The sequence below is a fragment of the Peromyscus eremicus genome, chromosome 3 (assembly GCF_949786415.1).
Source record: "Peromyscus eremicus chromosome 3, PerEre_H2_v1, whole genome shotgun sequence".
NCBI lineage: Eukaryota > Metazoa > Chordata > Mammalia > Rodentia > Cricetidae > Peromyscus > Peromyscus eremicus.
Window position 1 is genome coordinate 38777671 of NC_081418.1, and position 24701 is coordinate 38802371.

General features: G+C 36.5%; 1 protein-coding gene across 2 annotated transcripts in view; it reads right to left on the reverse strand.

Annotated features, from left to right (window-relative positions):
- Window positions 1-24603: 24603 nt before the first annotated feature.
- The window catches only part of Grm8 (glutamate metabotropic receptor 8), a 771171-nt gene continuing 771073 nt past the window's right edge, over window positions 24604-24701 (reverse strand). Inside the window, exon 10 of one of the 2 annotated variants that reach the window (XM_059257445.1) lies at window positions 24604-24653. In XM_059257445.1, coding sequence (XP_059113428.1) covers window positions 24604-24653 — 50 coding nt within the window. The remainder of the gene's footprint in view (window positions 24654-24701) is intronic. The other variant, XM_059257446.1, reaches the window with a different exon arrangement.

Consider the following 24701-nt stretch of genomic DNA (forward strand, 5'->3'; position numbering starts at 1 on the left):
GGAGGAAGAAAGGGTTTATTTGAATTTCAGGTTATACTCTGCGATCAAAGGAAGCTAAGGCAGGAACCTGAAAGGGGGAGCTGAGGCAGAGAACATGAACAGAGGACAGGAACAGAGGACAGGAGGAGCACAGCCTGCCCTCCATGCCATCCTCAGTTTGCTCTCGTTTACTACTCAGCATCACCTGCCTAAGCGTGAGCTGGGCTTTCCCTCATCAATCATCAAGAAAAGATCCACAGACTCACCTAAAGGCCAATCTGATGGGAGTGTTTCCACAATTGAGATTCTAAAATTAACCAGCACAGGCTGAATAAAATTCCATTTTAAGTTTTATTCTGAGACAACCTAAAATTTTTCAAGCTACCTTCAAACTTGAGGTAATCCTGCCTCAGCCACTTGAATAGTTAGGATTTTTTTTTACAAGAAGTAAATATTGACCAAGTATTATCATGGCTGATATCCCTAATTTTTTTTTTTAATGGAGAAGATGGCTGGGGGAATCAGTGGAGTCTAAAATTACATACACATTCAAATTTCAAAAATAGTTTCCTTGAAATAACATAATCTATTCTTAAATCTGCCACCTTAGTCTCCCTGAATACTTTTCTCTTGTATGAATTCATGATGGACACACAGGGTGGGGTATGGAGACAGTTGTTTGCAGCTTTCCCTGCTCCTCTGGAATTAAGGAGCCCACTTAAGAACACGGTCAAATCATGCACTGTTACATTTTAATACACACAGGATTCAGCATGGCAATCTTTTCATTTAAGTTTGCCAACCTGGTTACTGTTCTGCTGTGAGAACTGGGGAACTTTGAGTATTGTGTCATGATGGCCATCATTTTCCGAATCTCCTGGGTGTCACTGTTTGATTCAACCCCAAGGCCACGAAGCTTTTCTGAGGGTCCATCTTAAATGAGAAGCCAAACCTCACCTGTGCTCTCCTCTCCACACAGCTCCTCTTTTGGACATAATGTACTTAATATTGTAATGAGCTGTTAGGAGTCTATCTTGAGTCTATCAGACTTAGGCAGGTGTATTTAAGTGTGCAACACTTGGCAACTGAAGCAGAAATGGGTTTAGAAAAACTTTTCTCCATTTGAAAACCAAGGGGTACAGCATTCAACTAATGTTAAGAGAAATGCATGGCCAGTTTTACTTGGATTTCTTTTGACTTCCTGGTGTGTGTGTGTGTGTGTGTGTGTGTGTGTGTGTGTGTGTGTGTGTGTGTTTAGGGGTTTTCTTTGTTTCACCTTTGGCACCCTGCCATTTTCAAGAAACAGTTCATTTTCTTAAATGAAGAAAGAGATTCAGAGAAGCAGTTACTCCAATCAATCTCCAGAACACAATTTCAGCTCTGGGTCTGAAATATTTGGCACTTTCAGGCAATAATTTATAATCCTCCATCAGACCCTGCCATTTGAAGTAATCACAGTTTTGTTATTTTATCTCAAAAATTGTGTTCTCAGGGACTGCCATTCAGAGAAAAAATATCCCAAAATACAGATAAAACCAATCATTCTGTCATCCCCTGTTCTGCATCTTAGTGGAGATGATGGTGACATATGAAAATTCTTTGAAAGAAGGATTGCTCTGTCTATCAGCCCCAATGCAACTTGTTTTGTATTGTCAGATAACAATGCTGACTAGAGCAGCGAAAACACACATGGACAGGAGTGTCAGTGGAAAAGTCCATCACTCCATATCTACCAATAATAAATAAATGGAGAAAAAGTATACATTCATTACATGGTTGAAAGACTCAAAGCCCATAACATTTAGAAATGCAATTTCCAGACATCCAGTGAGCATTTTCAGGACCTGTAGCAGAATTTCAACAGGACATTTGTTCATCCTCAAAGCCCTGCAGTTACTGCTTGTTTTCTCTTCCGTGTTTCTATGTGAGACATTCTCTTTATTGATCCAGTTGGTGGTGAATGTTGACAAAGTTGTGGGTCAGAATCTAATACCATAATTAGCAAGGGGATATATTCATTAAAAAAAAGGATTGATCAAGTTTAACTATTGGTCAGCTAATGTCATTATCATTAGGTCAAGATTCTCAAAGTTTTACAGTTTGGTTAATAAAATGTTCTGAAGTGTTCTTACATAATGAATCTTAAATAATAATGGTGATAAGATCATGGGAAAAGGCATTTTACATTTTAAAGAATGTAGTCTGGATGGATATAAGGATATAAATTGAAGTATGTTGTTATTGATCTGACTGGACTGACTGGCTAGTATCAAGATGATCCAAATGAATAAGTCACACTTGGTAAAATGGATCCAATGTTCTGCAAAGTTAGCAGCTGAGGGACACTCAACTACTATAATTTCTGTTTAAGCGTAAATGAGTTTATTTTCTATGTTTACTATTTCATTGTCCACAAAAATTGAACAATAACCCAACATTGAGGATACACATAAAATATGTAACTTTTTTAACCCTAGGGTTTATATTGTCATTTTTAGAACTCATTTTTTGTTGTTGTTTTATAACATAGAACAAAAGAATTGAATAACAATTTATTTTGTACTTTACAGAAGTCAAATTGATCAAGGGGTTAGGCTTTTCTCTCAGACTCCTGCTTCTGCAAAATTCCTGCTAATGAACATTCCCCCAACCCTACCTAAGCTATGAACATAATTATGTTAACTCATAATTCACATATTGAAGTCTAAACTCTCAATGTCATAGTATTTGAAGATGGGGCTTTAGTGGGTATATAGGTTGAGATGTAATCATGAGGATGGGGCCTTAGTGCATGTATAAGAAAAAAAAAAGTGCTTGCTCTCTTACTCTCGAAACTGGTAAATTCACTTCAGGAGGAACAAAAGTAGCATGTTGATCTTGGAGGTCCTGGTCTCCAGAACTGTGAGATATAAAAATGTATGTTATATAAGTTCTCCATTTGTGGTATTGTATTATAGCAGTCAGATTTGACAAGTTCACCCTTCTACTAATGTAAAAATTGTTGATTTTATGACAAATATTATGATTCGAGTGATCATTGTTTGCTACATTTTCTGAGGAGATGTGTGTTGAAGAATAGCTGTTCAACCTCACCAACACAGTAGCCTGTGTAATCTCTGGTTTCATGTCTTGTTCTTGCCAAAACTATGCCTAGTTCAGCAACGTCTAGCAAGATAATTATAATTATATAAATATAATTCAGCATATCACAAACTGGTTGTGTGCTGTTTTCTTTGTGTATAAAAGTATATACATATATATATATGTATATATATGTGTGTGTGTATATATATACATATATACAATATATGTATGTATATTCATTTCTTCAGATTAGCTATAAAAGGATCACCAGAGATTCTCTATCATTTTAGTGATAAAAGTAAAATGAAATTTTTGAGTGAGTTTGTTCTCTTTGGGTTTTAAAGTAAGAGCAACTCAGTTTACTGAAGAAGAAAAAAAAAGGTCTTTAATATCTAAATTCCTAGGGATTAAAGCCATGTGATGTCTAGACATTGTGAGAAAACTAGAACTGTACATTAAACAGCAGACTCAGAGGCCACAGGAGCCTTTGCCTTTGAAGTCCTTCCTGTTGCTTAGAGAGTCTGTGACTCAGTCACCCAAGCAGGGTGAGGGCTTAGACTTTTGTGCTCAGGTAGCTAAAGACAAAATTTGTCACACAAGAATGCTACTAAAGCAGATTTTTGATAATGAAAAAAAATTATCATTTAGTTGCAATTTATATAGTTAAGTTTTAATGTTGTCTCTTAAAAATCAAATCATAAAGAACAGCACAGAAAATACATTTTACCTGTTTGCAAAAAAAAGAATAATTTGTTTAATACTTTCTTTGCATCAATTAGTGTTTTGCAACAGTTAACATAGCAATAAAGGCCATTAAGGAAAAAATCCTCCTGGTAAAGAGAAGAAATTCTTTGGTCTGTGTGGAGACATAAAATTCTAGCTGGGCCAGGTCAACCACCTGGCTAAGGAACCACCCCTAGGAATGCAAGTTCACCTTCAATAATGTTAAAGAGATTAGCAGAATGGTTTGTTTCTTTGGAAGACACTATGCTTTTCATAGTTAGAAGTTTTCCTGTGTCCTGCCCTGTCCCACAGCTGCTCAAACAAAGTAAACACACAGAAGCTTATATTAATTACAAATTGGCTGGCCTATGACTCAAGATTCTTGCTAGCTAGCTCTTTTAACTTAACCCATTTATATTAATCTATAAGTTGCCATGTGGCTGTGGTGTTACCAGTCAGTTGACATCTTGCTACTTCTTGGGTGGCTGGCTTGCCTGTGTCCCCTTACTCTTCTTTCTCCTTTCACTTTCTCTCTTGGATTTTCCTGCCTGGCTCCATACTGCCCTAGCATAGGCCAATGCAGCTTTATTTATCAACCAATCAGAGCAACACATATTCACCGCATACAGAAAGACATCCCACAGCACTTCCCCTTTTCTATCTAATCAAAAAGGAAAGTTTTAACTTTAACATAGTAAAATTATATATAACAAACCAATCATCAAGCCAGAATTATAGTTACAATATCTAGTCTATTTATACTTGGCAAAATTAGAAAAAAATGTACCATCTATCCTATTTTTGTAAATCTAAAGTTTTGTCTAAAGTCTAAATTCCAATTTATCTTTTATCATGACTAAGGAAAGCTATAATCATAACTATCTAGTGTTCAAATCCATCAATGACCCCAGAAGGATACAATATCACCTAAGTAAACAGGAAGTGCATTGTAAGCAACTTCCAAAAATCTAGAATGACGGAAACATCTGGCTGCCTGGACAGTCACCTAAAGTTCCTCTGCAATGTTGGGGCATCTATCTTCAGCCTATAGGCATAGAGCCTCTCAGTCACTTTTTCCTGTGTCCTGTAGAATGTCTAGCAGTATCCTCTTTGAAGCAGGAATCGAAAGGACCATTTCACCCTGTTTTCGCAAATTCAGTGGTCATTTTCCTATGTGTCCTATATGTTCAGTTTATAGAACATATTATCAAGGAGTCCAGGCAAGAGTAGTTTCTTGCCCAAATGGCTATTTTTGCCATAAAGCAAGCAAACTCCATATAAAGTTTCTTCGATGCCTGCTGTGGGATGTTCTGTATGGCAAAAGTGTTGCTGATTGGTCAATAAATAAATCACTGATTGGCCAGTGGCCAGGCAGGAAGTATAAGCAGGACAAGGAGGAGAATAAAGCTGGGAAGTGGAAGGCTGAGTCAGAGACACTGCCTGCCACCACCAGGACAAGCAGCATGTGAAGATGCCGGTAAGCCACGAGCCACATGGCAAGGTATAGATTTATAGAAATGGATTAATTTAAGCTGTAAGAACAGTTAGCAAGAAGCCTGCCATGGCCGTACAGTTTGTAAGCAATATAAGTCTCTGTGTTTACTTGGTTGGGTCTGAGCAGCTGTAGGACTGGCAGGTGAGAGAGATTTGCCCTGACCGTGGGCCAGGCAGGAAAACTCTAGCTACAGATGCCCATCATCCTCTTTGAAGTAATTGGTGCTGTCAGGAATAGACATGCCTCACTGTCCAGAAAAGTCTATGTTCTTAAAACATTTTAATTGTCATATTCTGTAGGTCTTTGAAGTATTTGAAGATTACCTACCTAATTGAAATAAAACTTGATACAAGTCATTATTGAGGTGTTTCATCTATAATATGCTGTAGGAGGTTTTCTGTATGGTCTGAATATGTGTTGCTATGATTGGTTAATAAACAAGCTGCTCTGGCCTATGGCAAGTCAGGCATAAAATCCAAGAGAGAGACAGGAAGAAGAAAGGCAGAGGCAGAAGAGATGCCAGCCTGCTGCCCAAGGAGAAGCAAGATGCCAGCAGTCTGGTAAAGCCACAGAACACATGGCAAAACATAGATTAATAGAAATGGGTTAATTTAAGGTATAAGAGCTAGCTAGTGAGAAGGCTGAGACATTAGGCCATACAGTTTGTAAGTAATATAAGCCTCTGTGTGTTTATTTGGGTCTGAGTGGCTGCAGGACCAGGTGGGACTGGAGAAAACTTCTGGCTACAATAGTATTTAAAAAACCATGGTAGTCTAACTTTTATTAATGATGAAGACATTTCAGTTTTATTTTATCTACTCCTATCATGCTGTTAGAGTATGCCATATTCTGTACGAAGTAACAAGTAACAAAGCTAACAGAAAATATTATTTACAAAACATAACTCTCAGTTAGTGAGATCTCTTGTATTTATGACTTGAGAACTCAGTTTTATAATAATCTTATAACCATCCTTCAGGATATTTATCTTTGTCAGAAACTGAATATTGACAAGTAAAAGTGTCCTTTAATCCTTCCAGATGTGGAGTTGTTGAAAATTAAACTCAAGATACAACACTGCTTAACATTTACAAATCATTCAACTCTAATAAAAGAGACAAACTATAAATTGGACTATTTGACTAGAGCTTAGAGATTCCTTCAAGCCATATCAGCAGAAGCAAACAAAACAAAGACAAAACAACATAAAAAATCAAATAAAAACACAGAACACATATATGCTAGGGGGAGCATATGGATTTACTAATACTTTCACCTGTATTTCATACATAAAATTGGCCCCATTCTCTTTTCCCTGGTTTTCCAGGAGCTGGAAAAAATAAATAATTATCTATCCTTATACCACAGAAAACTGAAAAGGCCAGAAGTAACTGAGAAACCTCAGTTTTTATACTTGAAACACAATACCAATTAGCCCCGAACACATACATGTAAATAATGTACAGATTGAGTAGATTGTACTTATGTACTTAGGAATATATAATATATATATATATATATATATGTGTGTGTGTGTGTGTGTGTAACAGCAATCAATGAATAAGGGGGGCATGGATTTGAAAGAGAACAAAGAGGGATAAGAAAGGGGGAAATGATGTGAATTACATTATAATCTTAAAAAATAGAAGAAATTTAAAAATGTGGTTGCTTTATATGATCAATATTTTTCTCACATGCAAGTAAGAAGTATGTGCTGATGGCATCCTGGGCACTTATAGAACTCTACACTAAGTTCTAGTCCCTATGACTATGGAAAGCAACTTAGAAACTATTTTTAGCTTTCACATCTACCAAGCAGTTTCCTTGGGGACAGAGAAAATTGATACAATGGTGAAAAGAGAAAGAATGCCATAAATATAATATGGCAGGTGCAGACTTGAATTTCAAGGCATTGCTCGTTTTTATATTTGCTTTTGCATTTTACCAGTGTGTGGATCTAGACTGAACATATGGATACAGCTCAGAGAATAGCATAAGGAGTAAGGAAAACTGGGAAGTTAAAACCAGTTGTTTTCTTTGTGATTGTAGAACAAAATGATGCTTGATAGAAAAGCAATTGGTGATTGGGAGTGATTATAAAGCTGTGTCCCTGGAATATACTTGCCTGAAATGCAGGATACTGTTTCCTTCTAATGCTGAACCTTCCATTCAAAAGCGCTTATCCCATGCTCAGAGAAACCAGTGAAAATCTGTGTCAAGTGTTGCTTCTCTAGCATATGACTTATTGACAATAACATTAAGTTTTTGCCACTTTCCCTCCACCTCTCTCTTTCTCTCAGACCTCTAGCTATTGTGATTATGTTCATCATATACAGTGCCAAATACAGAATCCAAAAGCCACATGGGGCTGCTGAACACTTGAAATAGAGCTCAAGGAATTAAGAAATATAATTTCAATTTTCGGATATCTAATAATTTATAAAACACCTGTGGTTATCTGTGGGAAATAGCATTTGTTTGGCAAATGTCAAAAGTATGCTACTTAAAACATTTTATTGGGGCACACAGAGAACTATCTTTTTTGTGTAATGGTGACAGTCAGGGATGTGGTCCATGAATACACACATAAATGCCCCTACCTGTTGAGGGAGTCAAAAAACTTATCTCACATCCCTATGTCTTCCCCCGAAGACGGCACCAATAAGAAGTGAGTCCCTTCCACCCAGATCCAGGGTTTTTTACTCGAATGTTGAGAATATAAACATACAAACTGAAAGCAATAATCAGTGGATACACATCAAAAGGTAGATAGCAACAGTGTATAGCTTAAGGACATCCACAGGGCTCTAAGGGAAACAGGGCAACTGGTATCCCAGGCTTTGAAGTGAGAAGAGTTGTAGGCTAGCTCTCACACTTTCTTGAGTATATATTCTTTATACTCTTACTTCTAGAACAAATTTAAGATACTTAGAAACCATTGAAACATGATGGCATGGTATAGTATGTATCACTATAAAAGGAAACATTTGATACACTGTACAGTAATATTTCACACACACACACACACACACACACACAAAATAACCAATATTTCCCTCATCACAATGGCAGTTCAATTGTAGATCATCAAGGACTTAGTGTTTTTTCTTTATTAAGAAACTTTTTTATTCATTTTACATGCCAACTACAGATCCCCCTCTCATCCCTCCTCCCACTTCCCCCCAGCATTTTTTCCCAAACCCATCCTCTATTCCCTCCTCCAAAATGATACTTCAGCTAAGTGTGGTACATTCAGTTGACACAGGTCCATGCCTGACCCACCCCCTGCATCAAGGCTAGGTGTCCCACAGTAGGTAATGGGCTCAAATTAGTGTTTTTTATTCAGAGTGTTTCAGCACTATTGCCTGAGGTAGAAAGACCAAAAACAGAAAAGGAAATGAAAGGAGAGAGGAGGGGAGGGGAGAGGAGAGGAGGGGAGGGAAGAAGGGAAGGGAAGAGAAGGGAAGGGAAGGGAAGGGAAGAGAAGGGAAGGGAAGGGAAGGGAAGGGAAGGGAAGGGAAGGGAAGGGAAGGGAAGGGAAGGGAAGGGAAGAGAAGGAGTTTGGCAAAACAGGAAGATTTTGTAGCTACAGTCAATATTGCTCTGTCAGTGGTGCTCAAGCTTGAGTAGTAAAGTATGCTCCTCTAGAGGGCCAGTTAAAAATAAACTTCCAGGCACCATTCTAGAACATCCAACTGGGCTGAGAATGCATACTTCCAGCAATTGCCCAGGTAACACAATAATGCTTTGATTATGGTACTTTCTATTTTAGTCTTGCTTTGAAATTTAGCATTCTGGTGATGATACCATTCTGGATTTTGTAGGTTCTACCATAGGGTGTGTGTGTGTGTGTGTGTTTGTGGGGTGTGTGTGTGTGTGTGTGTGTGTGTGTGTGTGTGTGTAGGAGCAGACACGTGTGTGCATGCGTGTTTCCCCTCTTTTTATTTGCTGGTCTCGGATTAAATTAATCTTTTAATGCTTCCCAAGAATGAGACCCAAATATAGCTTTTAATTTCTTCTTCTCCCTGCATCTTTCTTTTTCGCCACTTTTTTTCAACCAGCCCTTCTCTACTTGGTAAACCTGTAACTTTTCATGTCCTGATTTGTATTTCAAGATCAAGGAAAATGGCCAAAATAAAATCTAGCTTAGCAGTGACTTCAGTTTTAATGTATCCCTAAGGGATACAGAACAAAACTATCCCCCAGACATCACTATTATCTCTTTCACTGTAGGAAAGTCAGAGTGTGAGATGGTACTTGTGTGTACTGACAGGTCCTTACAGCTAAACTTCCTTTGCTGCAGAAAGAAGTTGGGTCTGAGGTAGAGGTGTTCAGAGCTTATGAAGAGGTTCTGGTGACATGGCTCAGTGGGTTAAGATGCTTGCCTAATAAACCTGGTGACCTGAACTTGATTCCCAGAATCCATGTAAAGCTAGATGGGGAGACTGACTCCACAAAGTTGTCCTCTGACTATTACACATCATAAGCACACATGCATAATAATAATAAAGTAACGGTTTAATTAAAAAGTCTTACAGAAAAAGAACATGAGGCTGCCTGACACCTGCTCATAAACAGATCTGCACTGTCAACTTCTCAACTACCTCAATGACGCTCTTGAGTGAGTTGCTCAAGAGAAACCAGCCTAAGCTGCACTACTGTAGGATCTGTTTCAGTAGATCTGATTTTATAATAGGAGACCTATAAACAGTTATTTATGACACTGTAAAAGAAAATAAGTATTCTCTCTCCATTTTTAACATCCCACATTACTAAAAGTTCCCAAACAGGCCATTTTCCTTGACCTTGAAATACAAATCAGGACATGAAAAGTCACAAGTTTACCAAGTAGAGAAGGGCTGATTGAAAAAAAATGGCAAAAGAAAGATGCAGAGAGAAGAAGAAATTAAAAGCTATATTTGGGTCTCATTCTTGGGAAGAGTTCTTGCACTTACCTCTTCTGTAAGAGCAGTCACGTCTACAAATGTTGCCCATATCTTCAGGCTCCAAAGACACATTTTATAAAAGTCCAGATGTTCACAGACACCCTGCAATCAATTTCCACCTGGGATAATTTCATTCTTTCTATCCAAGGGCAGTTTGAACAGGATATGATATATTTTGTTTTGGGGTTGCTGTAAGTACCAATAGCTCAAGAGGTACTGCTGTAATAATGTACTTTATCCAGCTAGTGGCTGACCTCCAGGGAGCTGTAGATGTTTTATTATTAGTTTCTTATTAGTTATCAAACATTGAGGTCTTCTGCAGGAAATAGAAAGTCTTATTACTTCCATTTTACAGATAAAGCAATCAAGGCCCAAAGGCTAAATGATTGCTTTGTAGCCTCAGAGAATCTAAACCCCTTGTGCTTCTCAGGTCAAGGGTGTAAGACTTAAATAAAAAACAGCAAAACTCCGCTGTGTGAAATATCTGTCTTGTCATCCACCAACCTGAAAGGGAGTCAAGCTTTCTATCTGGCAAATTTGTCATAACATTTTTGGTTTATGAAGCAACAAAACATGTCTCTTTCTTTACCCATTTATAATTGGATTTTTGTCTGTTGAATCAGACGCTTTTAGATACCAACTTTTGTTTTTTGGGGGGTTGGGGTGAGACAGGGTTTCCCTGTGTAACAGCCCCAGATCCAGAAACTCGCTCCTTAGATCAGGCTGGCCTCAAACTCAGACATCTGCCTGCCTCTGCCTCCCGAGTGCTGGGATTAAAGGTGTGCACCACCATACCTGGCTAAACACCAACCTTCCCAAAGTTTAACTTGTACTTTTGTTCTGAATAATCAAGAGTATTCAAAAAGCCTCTCTGCCTGGAGCTTTGGAAGAGCGCAAAAACACCTTAGAAACTTGGGCCTACTCTGTATATTGTCTTTCTGTTTCAGCATTTTAGCTCCTGGTGTTATATACAAATACTGCCAGTTCCCAGAGCTTCCTGCTTCTTTCCACTGTCTGTGCTGGCTTCTCATATCTCTTATGACTAGACCAAACAGGTCCCTCTGAGGACAACACATCTGTCCTGTATATGGAATCACTTACCTGCTTTTGTACTCTACTACAGTCTTCAAAATTAAGACACATTTTTATATATTTTCTGGCCGTAATGATGTCAGTTCAGGTTCCTCTCATTATATTCTGGGTTGCTACTATCTCACTTCAACTATGACCAAATATGAAGCTATTAGTTTGGTTGGAATACTCTAGGATGTGATAGGCTCTTCAGTTTGTATCTGAACATTATACTTACTTAAAGGCTGAGCAAGTTCGATTGTCTTCAGGGAGAAAGTTTGTGGGTTGTTCCATTTGCATGGGTGTGTGTGTGTATGGGTGTGTGTGTGTGTGTGTGTGTGTGTGTGTGTGCACATGTGAGTGTAGGTGTCCAAGAAGGATGAAAGAGTCTGTCAGATCTCTTGGAGATGGAATAACAGGCGGTTGTGATCTACCCAGCATGGGTGTTGGGAACCAAACACAGATCCTCGGCAAGAGAAGTACGTGTTCCTAATTGCTGATCCATCACTCGAGTCACACAACCCTCTTTGCTGTAATCCCAAATAGGTGAAATCTTCACAAATTAATAATAACAATATTGATCAATATTGTAGATACTGAGTGAAGATACACAATAGTATGAATATTCAGGAGTGTAGACCACGTTTAGACGGGGAGTTTTTACAACTCCTCTGCCTGCCGGTGACTGTCAAACTTATTGAGTACCGACTAACAAAGACACCAATATTAAAATGAAGTTTTTTCGAGCCCTGAACTAAGAAATTCTAACTTGTTAGGTTGGAATATTGCAACGTATATTCTAAAGCCACATATTTGTTGATGCTGGTAAAACTGATGCTCAGATTACTGTTGGAGAAACACTAGGTTATAGTCATTTTGAAAACATTGTCATTTTACGTGGTTTCTGAAATATTTGTCTCCTATTTACCCTCAAAATAAACTTCTTATCCAGAGCATTCACACCATGAAAGAAGATTTTAAGCTAATTTCTTTTAGACACAGTTTCACACTTTAAACCTGGCTGTCCTGAAATTTTCACTCTTTAAACCTGGATGTCCTGAAATTCTCTATGTAGATGAGGCTGGCCTCGAAATCAAAAGATCTGCCTGCTTCTGCCTCCTGAATGCTGGGAATAAAGGCATGCAAAACCACACCTGGCCCTTGAGCTAATTTTGTATTTAGAAATTTAAAGAGTTAATTTCCCATAATCTAGATTTTCTCGTTCTTCTGTAAGGGTGAACAAGCCATTTTGATTGACATGGTTGTAACGCAGGAATCTACTTCTCTATCTGCATTTTCACTTATAAAACCACTTGTCCACATATAGGTGTATAAATGTCTCAAATTTTATTTTAGATAGCCATCACTACTTATGGATATACATAGTATTCTTTATGTATTTATTTTATGCTTAAAACTATACTGCCAGTTATCTTAGTTATCTTAAGAACCATTCCATTACTTACAGTATTGGTAGTATTCCTTGAAAATTTGTACAATCAGAAAAGATATCATGAACATTTTCTGAAAACATTTCAATTAAAAGAAGTATTTGAAATTTTTACAACAAAATTCTTACTATTGAAATTTTCATGTGTGCATATAATGTGTTTTGATCAAATCCATCCTGATTCTCTCCTCTAGAATTCCTCTCTATCTCTCCAACTACTTTCCTTTCCAATTTCATATGTGCTCTCTCTCTCAGTTCATATATACATACACTCATACACACAACACACACATATACACACATATATCAGTATTTCTCTTCTTTCTCTCTCTCTAACCCCACTGAGTTAGTTCACTTAATGCCAACTGTTTGTACATGAGTGTAGAACTATCCAATAGAGCATTTTTAGCCTCTTAGAAGCAGCACTCTTAAAGAAAACAGACTCCCCCTCTTCACAGTAGCCATCCATTGCCAATGCCTCCTCAGCTAGGGGTGGGATTTCATGAGCTATTTCCTTGTCCGTGCTTGGATTTGGTTAGCCTGATCCTGTGCATTCAGTTTCAACCGCTGTGAGTCCATGTGTGCAAGGGCCCTATCATGTCCAGAAAGAACTGTTTTGCTGTATAATGTTAGTACCCTTGGCTCTCACACTCTCTCTGCCTCACCTTGCACAATGATTCCAGAGCCTGCTGGGGAGTAGATCTGATAAAGGTGTACTATCTAGAGATGAACACATTATAGTTTCTTCTTTTTTCTTTTTATTCCTTTTCTTTTCCCAACAAAATACAGGTTTCTCTCTATAGCCCTGGCTGTCTGGGAATTCACTATGTAGACCAGGCTGGCCTGGAACTTGGAGATCTGCCTGTCTCTGCCTCCAGAGTGTTGGAATTAAAATTGTGCACCACCACAGCATGGGAAGCCTTTTAGTTTCTTAACCTCTGCATGTGGAACAGTCGTGGTTCTCTGGGTTATTCACTGTTTATTACAACAAGAAGCTTCTCTGATGATGCTTGAGAGATGTGCTGATCTGTGGGTATAATAGAGATAAGAACTCAAAATGCAGTTTAACTATAGCAGTAGGTTCTCCCCCAGCACCTGCGAACTAGCTAGTCACAAATTTTTGGACCAGTTATTAGTAGACGTCATTAGTTTGATAAAAAATTAAAATAAAATAAAACAGATCTGCAATCTGTGTAATTTTTCCAATAATGAAAAGTTTAAAAAAAATTAACATGTGCTCATGCATTGACCTCTGCACAGCCTTTAAACAAAACGGTTCCATTAAGTAAAATGCCCCCATTAAATATTTCAATTTCATAGCATAGTTGAACCTTGTGATTACTGCATGTCCACAGCAATTTGAAGCATTTATCTAGGTTAATTCACCATGAATCATTTTGTTCTGGGTTATAGTGCTAACCTCACAACATAAAATGGTTGAAAAAAATAAATCATTACCATGTATAAGTGGTGAAAATTAAGTTAAAATACATTTTAACACGCCCTATGTTTCTAAAGCTGACAGCAATAATGAAAATACAAAAATGACATTTTCTTGTTATTATTCGTATTAAAGATTCTTCTTTTCTGTAGGTAAAATGAGACCCATAATATGGTAATTGTATTTGAATAGTATACAATCAATATACTTAGAAATTAAGTGGAATCATCCAAATTCTTCTCTTGTTAGTTACTTGTACAAAAAGAAAGGAAGAAAGAAAATTCCCTCTTCAACTAGAGACAGCTGCCACTGTTAGCAAGCAACTTCTATTGTGCATATTTGTATTTAATTACTTTCTAAAAACTGAGGGTTTTGTTTTTGTTTTTCTTACATAGGCTATTTCAGCTTCTTCATAACAGTTAATGCCTAACACATGAGTTTAGATGGACTTTTCTCTCCTACCGGCCAGTTCCCAAATAACCGATGTAGAGTCTTAAATATTAACTATAAGTGCTTGGCCAATATCTCAGGCTTGTTACTAGCTAACTCTTACACTTTAATTTAACCCATAATTCTTCTCTGTGCTCTGCCACGTGGTGGTACCTTCTTTCAACATGCAGCAGACACTCATCTTGCTTCTTTCTGCATCTCTCTAGACTCCTCTGACTCTGCCCTTCTTCTTCCCATTGTGCTTAGTCTGGTTTTCCCACCCAGCTTTATCCTGTCCAGCTCATGACCTGTCAGCTTCTTTATTAACAACGAAAGCAACACATCTTCATATTGTACAGAAGGATTATTCCACAGCACATGAGCCCATAAACCCTTCTGTGTTCTGGTTTACTGTTCCAGTCTATAAAGTCATTATGGAATTTTGTACCCATACAGCAGCCCCAAGGACACATAACATATCTCTTTTGTATCTCAGATCTCTGCTGATGGAGGGTCATCTTCAAAAATCCAAGATACACAACTAAAGTATATATGTAAGAATTTGCAAATTTGAAATTTGAAATTTTATATTCATTTATAAATGGAGTCTAGTTTTAAACATAAAAATTATCACTCATGTGAGGGAAGACACACACACACACACACAGAGACAGAGAGAGAGAGAGAGAGAGAGAGAGAGAGAGAGAGAGAGAGAGAGAGAGATCTTGTGTGGGGACTCTGGAGGAGGAGAGCTAACAGGTTAGGACCTAGACACTGAACACTTTAAAACAGTTTGAAACCCTGCTTTTTAAAATCAATTGCTGAATTCCAGTCTTGCAGAAGTGAGTGTCCAAACATCTTTCTTCTCTTTGACCTAGAAGATTTAGGCTTGTCAGAAAAATGTAGAAAGATCACGAGCTATAGAAATGATAGGTAAAAGGTAGATTTTTGAATCTACTAAGAAAAGAAAAAAGAGAATATGGATATGATAAGATAAAAAGATAGATTATTGAATATACTTTTAAAAAAAGAACTACTTGTTTTAAATAGGAAAAGTAACTAATTTTTTGATCTGAATTTGTCAAATATTAATGGAATGGACATTGTTAATATATATAATGGAGTTTTTTGTCTGAATCTGTCAAATGTTAATGGACTGGACATTGTTAATGCAATTCTTGACTATACATATTGTATATACTTATTGTATGTACTTTTCCTTATGTTAGTTATAATTTTTTTAATTTTAAACAAAAAAGGGGAAATGTGGTTGATATATTGTGCACCCCAATAAACTTATCTGGGGGTCAGAGAACAGAACAGCCACTATATTAAACATAGAGGTTAGACAGTGGTAGCACACGCTAGCATTCCAGAGGCAGAGATCATCTGAATCTCTGGGAATTCAAGGCCAGCCTGGTCTACAGTGAGAGATCCAGGACAGGCACCAAAACTGCACAGAGAAACCTTGTCTCGAAAAACCAAAAAAAAAAAAAAAAAAAAAAAAAGAGGGAGTGACAACCACCATTTCTTTTTTATTTGTTTGTTTTTTGTAGTACCAACCATAGAGACCTGAAGGTCTGTACAGACAGACAGTGACAAGGAAGTGAGGTAGCTGGGCTAAGAGCCAATGCTAGAGAAGAAGAGCAAGGCAATAAAGGCTTGAGTCAGACAGGAAGTAGCTCATATTTGGAAGCTGCAGGGTTGGTGAGGTAAGGTTGGCTGGTGGCTTTCCCTATTTCCCTGATCTCTCTAAGGCCTTCACCCATATATTTGGCTCCATGTTTTTTATTTAGTAAGACCATTTAGAAATTTGTCTACAACCAGCAATCTTTTTTATTGTCCGTTTCTGCCAAGATTTTACCTTATGACAGACTTCGAGAATGCACACAGCTTCTATCGAAAAAGCAGTAAGAAGGTTTTTAGATCCAGGAAACAATCACTAGGTAGTAATCATGCTTGAGACTAAATGATAATTACTAGGCACAGTTTGCTCTAGCAGAGGGGTGTTAACCCAGACTTGTGGATCATGAGGTTCTATTCTTGGCCCGATGACTGGTGTATGATTTGAAATTGAGTTTTACCAGTTGTTAGGGCAAATCATCCCATGTGGATGACATTATAATAATAATGCACGGTATCTTATCAAGAAATGTATGCACTAGTTAACTAAGGAGCTCCTTGTGCATGAAAGAAACAGTCACAGTTTGCCATCTCAGGGCTGTACTAAAAATCACCTTTATAAGCATAGTGGATAAAATTCTGAAAAACATTACTTTAAAAATAAAAACTTATGTAACCAGGGTGACACAAGAGGAAGCTGAAGTAAGTCTCTCAAGTGATCTTGTCACGTTTCCTAAATTCTTTCACTGCACTTGAGAACTTTTAAAATGTGGTATAAAAAAATAGAACATGAACCATAATAAAATGGCCTCCATGTGATCTGGTCTTCCAGTGTGCCTGGGATCCTAAAAACTATCCATCAGGGGAAGCTCAATGAAAACAAAATACCTAATCAAATAGAAATTTGAAGCTAACTTTATAATTCATCTGAAATATATCCCTCCGAATAAATGCACTGCCCAAAGATAAGAAAAGTTGTAAAGATCTTCTAGCATCAGACTTCGACATAAGTGGTTAATAACTTCACTTATTATAATTATCGTTAATAACATTGATGTAAATTCTAGTAGGTACTTTACATTCTTTACATAATGTTTACCACTCTAGTTGGCAGCATAAGCCTGGCAGACCAGGGCCTAAAAATGAGGCAGGCTAAAGTCTCATGCAATAGCCACCTTTATTTAGAGCATCAGAGAGTTTATAATCTGGGGGCTAAGAAAGGTCACCTGAATAAAGTTCTCGTGTTTTCAAGCTATATATAATCACCAGGACAAGCTACATGTGACAAAATATACTTTTCCAGTCATATGAATAACAACTGAAATAAATAAAATAATAAAAAAAAGTACTCCTATCTGCTACACCTGGGAGGAGCATGAAAACACATTTCAACAACAATTCTGTGTTTTGAAGAAATGGAAGTCACAAAACTCCTGTGTTTTCTTGGAGTTTTGTCACAAGCATTCAGAATTCTCTTCCCAGGACTCCATTCTTGGACGGCATTCCTCCAATAACCTATAAGTCAATGAGAGGACTTAATCAATAAGTTTTCACATTATCATTGCTGCAAGAATGAAAAAGTGAATGAGTAAATGGGTAAAATGATGGAAGAAAATTTAGGTAAGCCCTTGACAGATAAAGAACTGTAGACAGAAATTTGTATAGCTACTAAAGCAGCACATGCCTGCAGGCTCGGGGTACCTGTGAGACCAGGCAGTATACCCCCCATCCATTCTGCTTTAGAAAGATAAACTTATTGAAAAGCCACTTACTTTATTGAGATGATAAAGAGAAAACAGAAATGTGGGGATCAAAGTTGACCCAAAGATTCTTATGTGTAATAGGGAAGATAACAAAACAAAATATCAATAACAACTAAAACAACTAAACAAAATTTAGAATAGCCACAAAAGAATTGTTATAGGAATCAGACAGAACAAATTATTGTACCCATAGTCTTTCATTCACCAAAATTTGGCCCAGGATTTCTCCAGTTATTCAAGTTAATAATTCATATATCTTTAAAATGCAAATGCAGAAGCGTAAGAGAGAAGAGGTCCTGAGAATTCAGACTGTATTAGTAACTCTGTTGCCTGGAGCTAGTGCTCCTCATAGTGTAGCCCATCTATTAATTGCAATGCAGTCTTCTCTATGACTCATAAAAAGCCCAGAAATCATCCTTTTCCCTCAAAGTACTATAATTCATTAGCAAGTCAGTAGGATCTCCTGCCAAACTGTACCCAGTCTAAAGCACTTTACATTACTAACAGTGACTCTCCCAGCAAGTGGTGGTCATTTCTAACCCATCACCTCAGTCCTCTGATAGAAGTCTGTTCCTGCCATTGTAGTCTTACATCTTCCCCCTCCTCATCCTAGAAGTCAGCAGGACTCACTTAAAAGTAAGGCTCAAGTCATCTCTTTGCTCAAAGCCCTCTGATGGATTTTCACCCGCAGAGGCAAAAGTCACAGATTTTCAATGACATACAAAATCTTAAAATCATGTAATCTACTCTTGCTCTTGTCATCATAAGTCTGGATGGTCTTCTGCCTCAAGACATGTCTCTTTCCTGTTCTTTCCCAAATATCTCTTCACTAAGACACTGTACACATCAAACACTTATTCCTCCAGATCTTAACCCAAAGATCTCTCTTCAAATTATTCAGCCAAATTAAAATGCCAATTCAACCTTCTACTTTACAATGCTTCTTCTTAACTTAATTCTTAGCCATTTTCCCTTTATTGCTTTTGTCAGTATTTTTCACTATCAAAACCTTATTTTTACTTACCATATTTTCTCTTCTCTTCTGCCAAAATAGAATGGTCATGAGGGCATAGACAGATTTTTGCTCCATTGATGTAGTCTCAGCATCTACATACAATGTCTGCAACATTGTGTCTGATTAAAATGAATGAAGAAATTACTTTAATAATAAGAAAGCATATTGTTTAAAGCCCAGCTTCAATTGTCTCCATAGGAACCTCTGGAATGACTAGTTATATTTCTGTGAATATTGATTGAAGAAATATTTGGTATAAAACAGTCATTTGGCATTGAATTGTTGGCACCTAGTAAACTACTAGTGAGTCAGAAGTTGAAGGCAGGAATAATATGGATCTCTGAGAGCCTAGAACATACAAGAGGACATTAGCCACTTGGGGGGTATTAGCAAGTGTTACAAGAAAATTGGAGAGCATAACAAGGGGGGAGCAAAAAATCAATAAACCACATTTTATCTACTTTATAATTCTGTATGTTCTAGTTGCTTCCCCTTTCTTCTCCCAGGAGATTAGTAAAGATCCTCAATGGGACTCTTGAACTCGAGAAATACTAGTCTTCGATTCAGGAAAGAATTCCACTTGGAAATGGAGCTTTGGGCCTCTGTACTCACCATTTTTACCCTGCTCTGCAGAGCCAAAGTGAGAAGGAAAGGTGGATTGTAGACGTGGTCCCCACCCTTCACCTTTGACTAGGAAACAGTCTTTGTTTTTGTTTCTTCTGCCTACAAGAAGTCAGTGGTAAGACCCCAAGAGGGCTTTGCTTGGGAAATTCCCTAATCATTAGTGAGAGGAAGAACTACTCATGGACGTACAGTAAATTATCTCCCATTTGTCATCTTCAGGGGCACTTTTGAAAAATTGATTTCCATCTTTAGAGTAATGTACTACAAAAGGAAAATACTTATCAGAAAGAAGAATTTTTGCAGGACAAAAGATGCATTTTCACAGATTATTTGTGGAAAACAGGCAACTATGTTTTTATTTACTCAGTTATTCTCACCGTGTCATAAAATCCTGACTCTAAGATGGACGTAGAGTAAAGAATGAATAGATAAAACAAAGTTGTATTATGAGCCCCTCCATTATGTACTGGGTTATAAGTAAAGCAATGAAGAGCCATGTTTATCAGAGACATTAGCCAAAGCCTAGCAATGGGCAGAGTACAAGAAGAGTGTTCCTCCAGTGCTGGAGCGCCTTCAACACAGCTGTTTTTCTAGGTAGAAGACTTAATTAGGGAACTTCATCCAGTACAAATCCCAAAACATATCTGTCCAATGGAATACATGACCTCAGTGACTACAGCTTATCATATTACAGGATGTTAAATCAGATCTAAACTCTCTCATTAATCTCATCATTTACTTTGTATATTAAGTGCACAGTCATACTGGCTCAAATACGTTTATACTGGTTTTGCCATATTGTTAATTCCCTTATGAGGTAATGAAGTGAATAAAGCTCTTGACTTATTCATTTAACTTTTTTATAAAGTTTTAAAAAAACATTTTTAGTATTAAAATTTAACACATTAATACATCTCACTGGCTATTAAAACTATTCTAAGAGCTAGTGAGTTTACCTAGTAGGGTTTAATCCATGGGCAATTATGTGTGCTTGCTTCACAACTGTAAACATTACTTTGATTATATATATATATATATATACACACATGTATTCATGTAACAACAATTGATGTAAAAAAAGAGGTCATGAATTTTAAAGAGAGCAAGGAGGGGTAAATGGGAAAGTTTGGAGATAGGAAAGGGAAGGAAAAACGATGCAATTATATTATAATCTCAAAAACAAACAAAATAATAAAGACTGAAAAATAATAAATCGTATCAGCAAAGTCAGGTTTTCTTGAACCACTTATCAGTAGACAAACACAAAAATATATTTAGTTGGTAAATTTTGTTTTTGTTCATCTTTATTGTTTTGAAAGCAGAACTGTAAGTCAAATGTGGTGCAAGACTTTATATTATTAATAGACTGAGTTTAAAATGGAGAAAAAATCTGAATGACTTACAGAGTATTAAAGGAGAAGAAAATAATGTAATAGTGAAGTTATCATCATTGAAGATTATGCTGCAGAAAGGAAAAATACAATAATACAGCATTGGGTATATTTTAAAATAAAATTATAAGCTGTGTTTTCTCTTTATCTCAGTAATAGGACCCCTCAAAGAGTAATTCAGCAAGTTTCTGAACATTATTGGATGTGAGTCTCTTTTGAAGGTATCATTTCTTCTGAATGTGCTCCATTTTTACTTCATTACTCTTATTGTCATTAAATGACAACCATAGAGGCACATAGAAGCACTTCTGATGATTATTCCTCAGGACTAGAGTATGACATCCTTCGGAATTACTTCTCATTCATCCTCGCTTGTACTTCATTATTTCCTTTGGTCATCTCATTCTAGAAAATGGATGAAAATACTGATATTAAATACAATTCAATAAATGAAGTAAGAAAATGATGATTACATAACAGAAATGTAAGATGTCACTTCTACCCACAGTCAGAATAAAACATAAATGCTCAATAATGTATTTCAAAAAATCATTATGTCTAGTGTCAAAAAGTATTGATAAATATGCAGAATACTGAGTTCAAGGCAGAAAAATAATGTCTAATAAAACTTCTGTTCCTGGTTAGGTATTTTGTGCCATGGTAATTGAGAGGAGAAAAATAAAATCTTGTTAATTTTAAATCTTAATTTTTTTGTAAAGATTTTTAAAAATACAACAAATTAAGTTAGTCTGCAATTCCAATTCATATCTTAATGCTTATCCTCAAGTTTAAATTACTTAAAAAATAGAGTCAGTTTGTGGCATACTATCATTGATTTAAGCCTCTAGTATCCCCTATCATAAGCTAATTTTTCTTAAACTCAGGTCAGACTTGGCCCAAGGTCACCCTAATACATCTCTCATTGTCTACAAGTGACATTTGCTGAATATTACTTGAAGCTACATTTTTAGCATTCCCTCTGGCATGCTGAGATTAGATGTGACATTTCTTTCCAGAATAAAACACAAGGTCAATTCTAAAGAATATAATACTGTATTTTTTTGTGCAACTTTGCATTTGCTTATCTATGGGACACAGGCAGTTCATTTTAAATCACAGGATTCATGGACCACTACCAAACACATGCTAAATCCTGCTCACAGGATTCTACCATTGTCCCAGCCTGTAACTCCATCTGAACCCACAGAAAAATCTTCAAGAAAATAACCACAGTAGAGGGCAGAATGCTCGAGTTTCTATTGTAAGAAGGTGCTGGAATTTTCTGCCCCCCTGATAGGGAGGATGGCAGTGTTTTACGGGAAACAGTTTTCTAATGGTGCAATGTTAGAGAAGTAGATCAGTGTGTCCAAATTTATTAGAACCATTATGCATGCTACTATGAGTTAAATGAGACAGTGTATGAAAACAAACATTCTCAATTATTTATAAAAATATACTTAAGTAAAACAACCAATTGGTAAATTTATAATAATAACAATTTTGAAATGACAAGAGTCATGTTTCATATTTTCTAAAATATTAAAAATTTTTAATAATAATAAACCCTTTCAATTGCCCTGTGAGTCCACTTTGTTTTCGTTCACCATGTCACAGCTATCCTCCTGATTAGTGTCAATCAATACGTGGAATGTACTTGGGTTTTTCCCTGTGAATGAAATGCAAGAATTAATAAATTCTACCATTTTTCTCAATTAAACATAAATATTTAGTTAAAATTAAGTAAAAACATCTAATGAATCAACAAAATCTTCAGTATAAAGAAACTGACCAATTTAAAAGGAAAACTTCTTGGCATCTCTACCAGTCCTGAGCCACATGTAAAATAAAATATAGTGTTGGCTTTCTTTTTCCCAGTCTAGGTTTCATCTAGAAAGCACACCCAGAAATAGATTTAGGATTTAGATTATAAAATTGTATTTTCCATAGTTCAGATACTTAAGAATGATACTTTCCTTCTTTGATTAAAATGTTACCCTCAAAGAACAAATATTATTTTTGAGAAACTCAATATAAAGCCAATTGATGTGCATTCCCTTCTGTCCATTGTCATCTGTCTTCTTGGGGATCTAGAAAATGATTCTATGTATGAAAAGAGCCTGCATGGTACTACATGAACCCTATGAATTAAATAAAGTGGCTGTTAATGTCTAGGTTGAAGCTACAGAGATAGCTCTGTATATTTATAAGGAAAGCAATGAGCCATCTAAGCTAACTCAGCATAGAGAACATTTACTAACAAAATGATTGTAGGGACCCATTGATTTGATGGATGTCTGGGATTGTGTGTAATAGGGAAACCCAGGACAAAAATGGTCACAGATTTCAAAGCCATTAACAAATTCTTCTTATCTGTCCTGGCATGGTTTATTAGCACCAGACAGGCTTCCTGTTTTCTCTCTCTTTAATGATACTGTTTTATGAAGCAATGAATGTTTTCATTTGGAAAATAAAAATTCATTGACATGTTATCTGAACTGTGGTTTCTCTAATGATACCAAGGAAATAAATATGCTAATGCAGAGTTTTGAATAATGACCTGGGGAAGGCCCATTACTCTACTGATTTTGGTGTCTGTTAGGCCCAGGTGAGAGAAGGTTAACATCACATAGCAGATAATAGTTCAGTATGCAAAGGTTTTTAATTAGAGGTATTATGAAGCAATTTGGTCATATGGTGATATGTTTTTTCTGTAGCAATTTTCATGATATAGTCTCCAAGGGAAAGTTTAACTCACTATCTGTCAATTATTACAACTTAAAGAAATTTATACCAAGCTACAACTTGATTCTTCATAGGATACTCATTATGAAAATCCATTACAGGAATCAAAAGTATTTACAAAATCTTATACAAGTGATACCTTTTCATAGAGCAATAAAATTCTCCTCATAAACACAAATAATCCAAACCATGTTCCTGAAGGAGGTAGTATCAACATGGGGCAAGGCAAAGACCTCAAAACAACACAAGTTGCACTGGAAAGAGGACATTACCCTAGTTTTAAAACTGCAACGAAACAACGCTCAACATTTGCAAAACATTCCTTTATTATTAGAAATAAATTATTTGTATAAAAATTGCATGCGTCAATCATTGCATTTATTTTGTAGCACAACCCAGGGCTTCAATCCGGTCAGCCATTACAAGAAACAGACTCAGAGTCTTATACAAGTTGAACAGTGTGGGACAGGAACAGGAGTTCTCACAATCACAGAGAAATACTTACAAGAAGAACATCAGACATGGTTTATTTCAACAGCATTTTTTTTTCACAAGCTAACATTAGTTTTCCTTTTGAATTTTTTTTTAATGCTCACAAGTAAGCAATACTTTAGCTTGACACTCAATGGTTGTATTGTATAAAATTGGTTTCTTTGCTCCTCAATATTGATACTTTTGGCTCATGGCTAATTTTGTTCCTTACAAGACTATTGATCTGATTGATTGTAGTCTATGGAGATCTCCAGGAGCGATTTTTTTTTTTGCAGTCTCATGTTCAATATTTAAGAACATACAACACCTTTCTTCAGATAGTGTCATCTTCCTGTTCAGATTGAATGATTGCTGTAGCTGATATAGGTTGTCTTAGTAGAGGAAGCTGTTAAAAAAAATAGGCGAAGTTAATAGTGCATAATAACCACTTTGC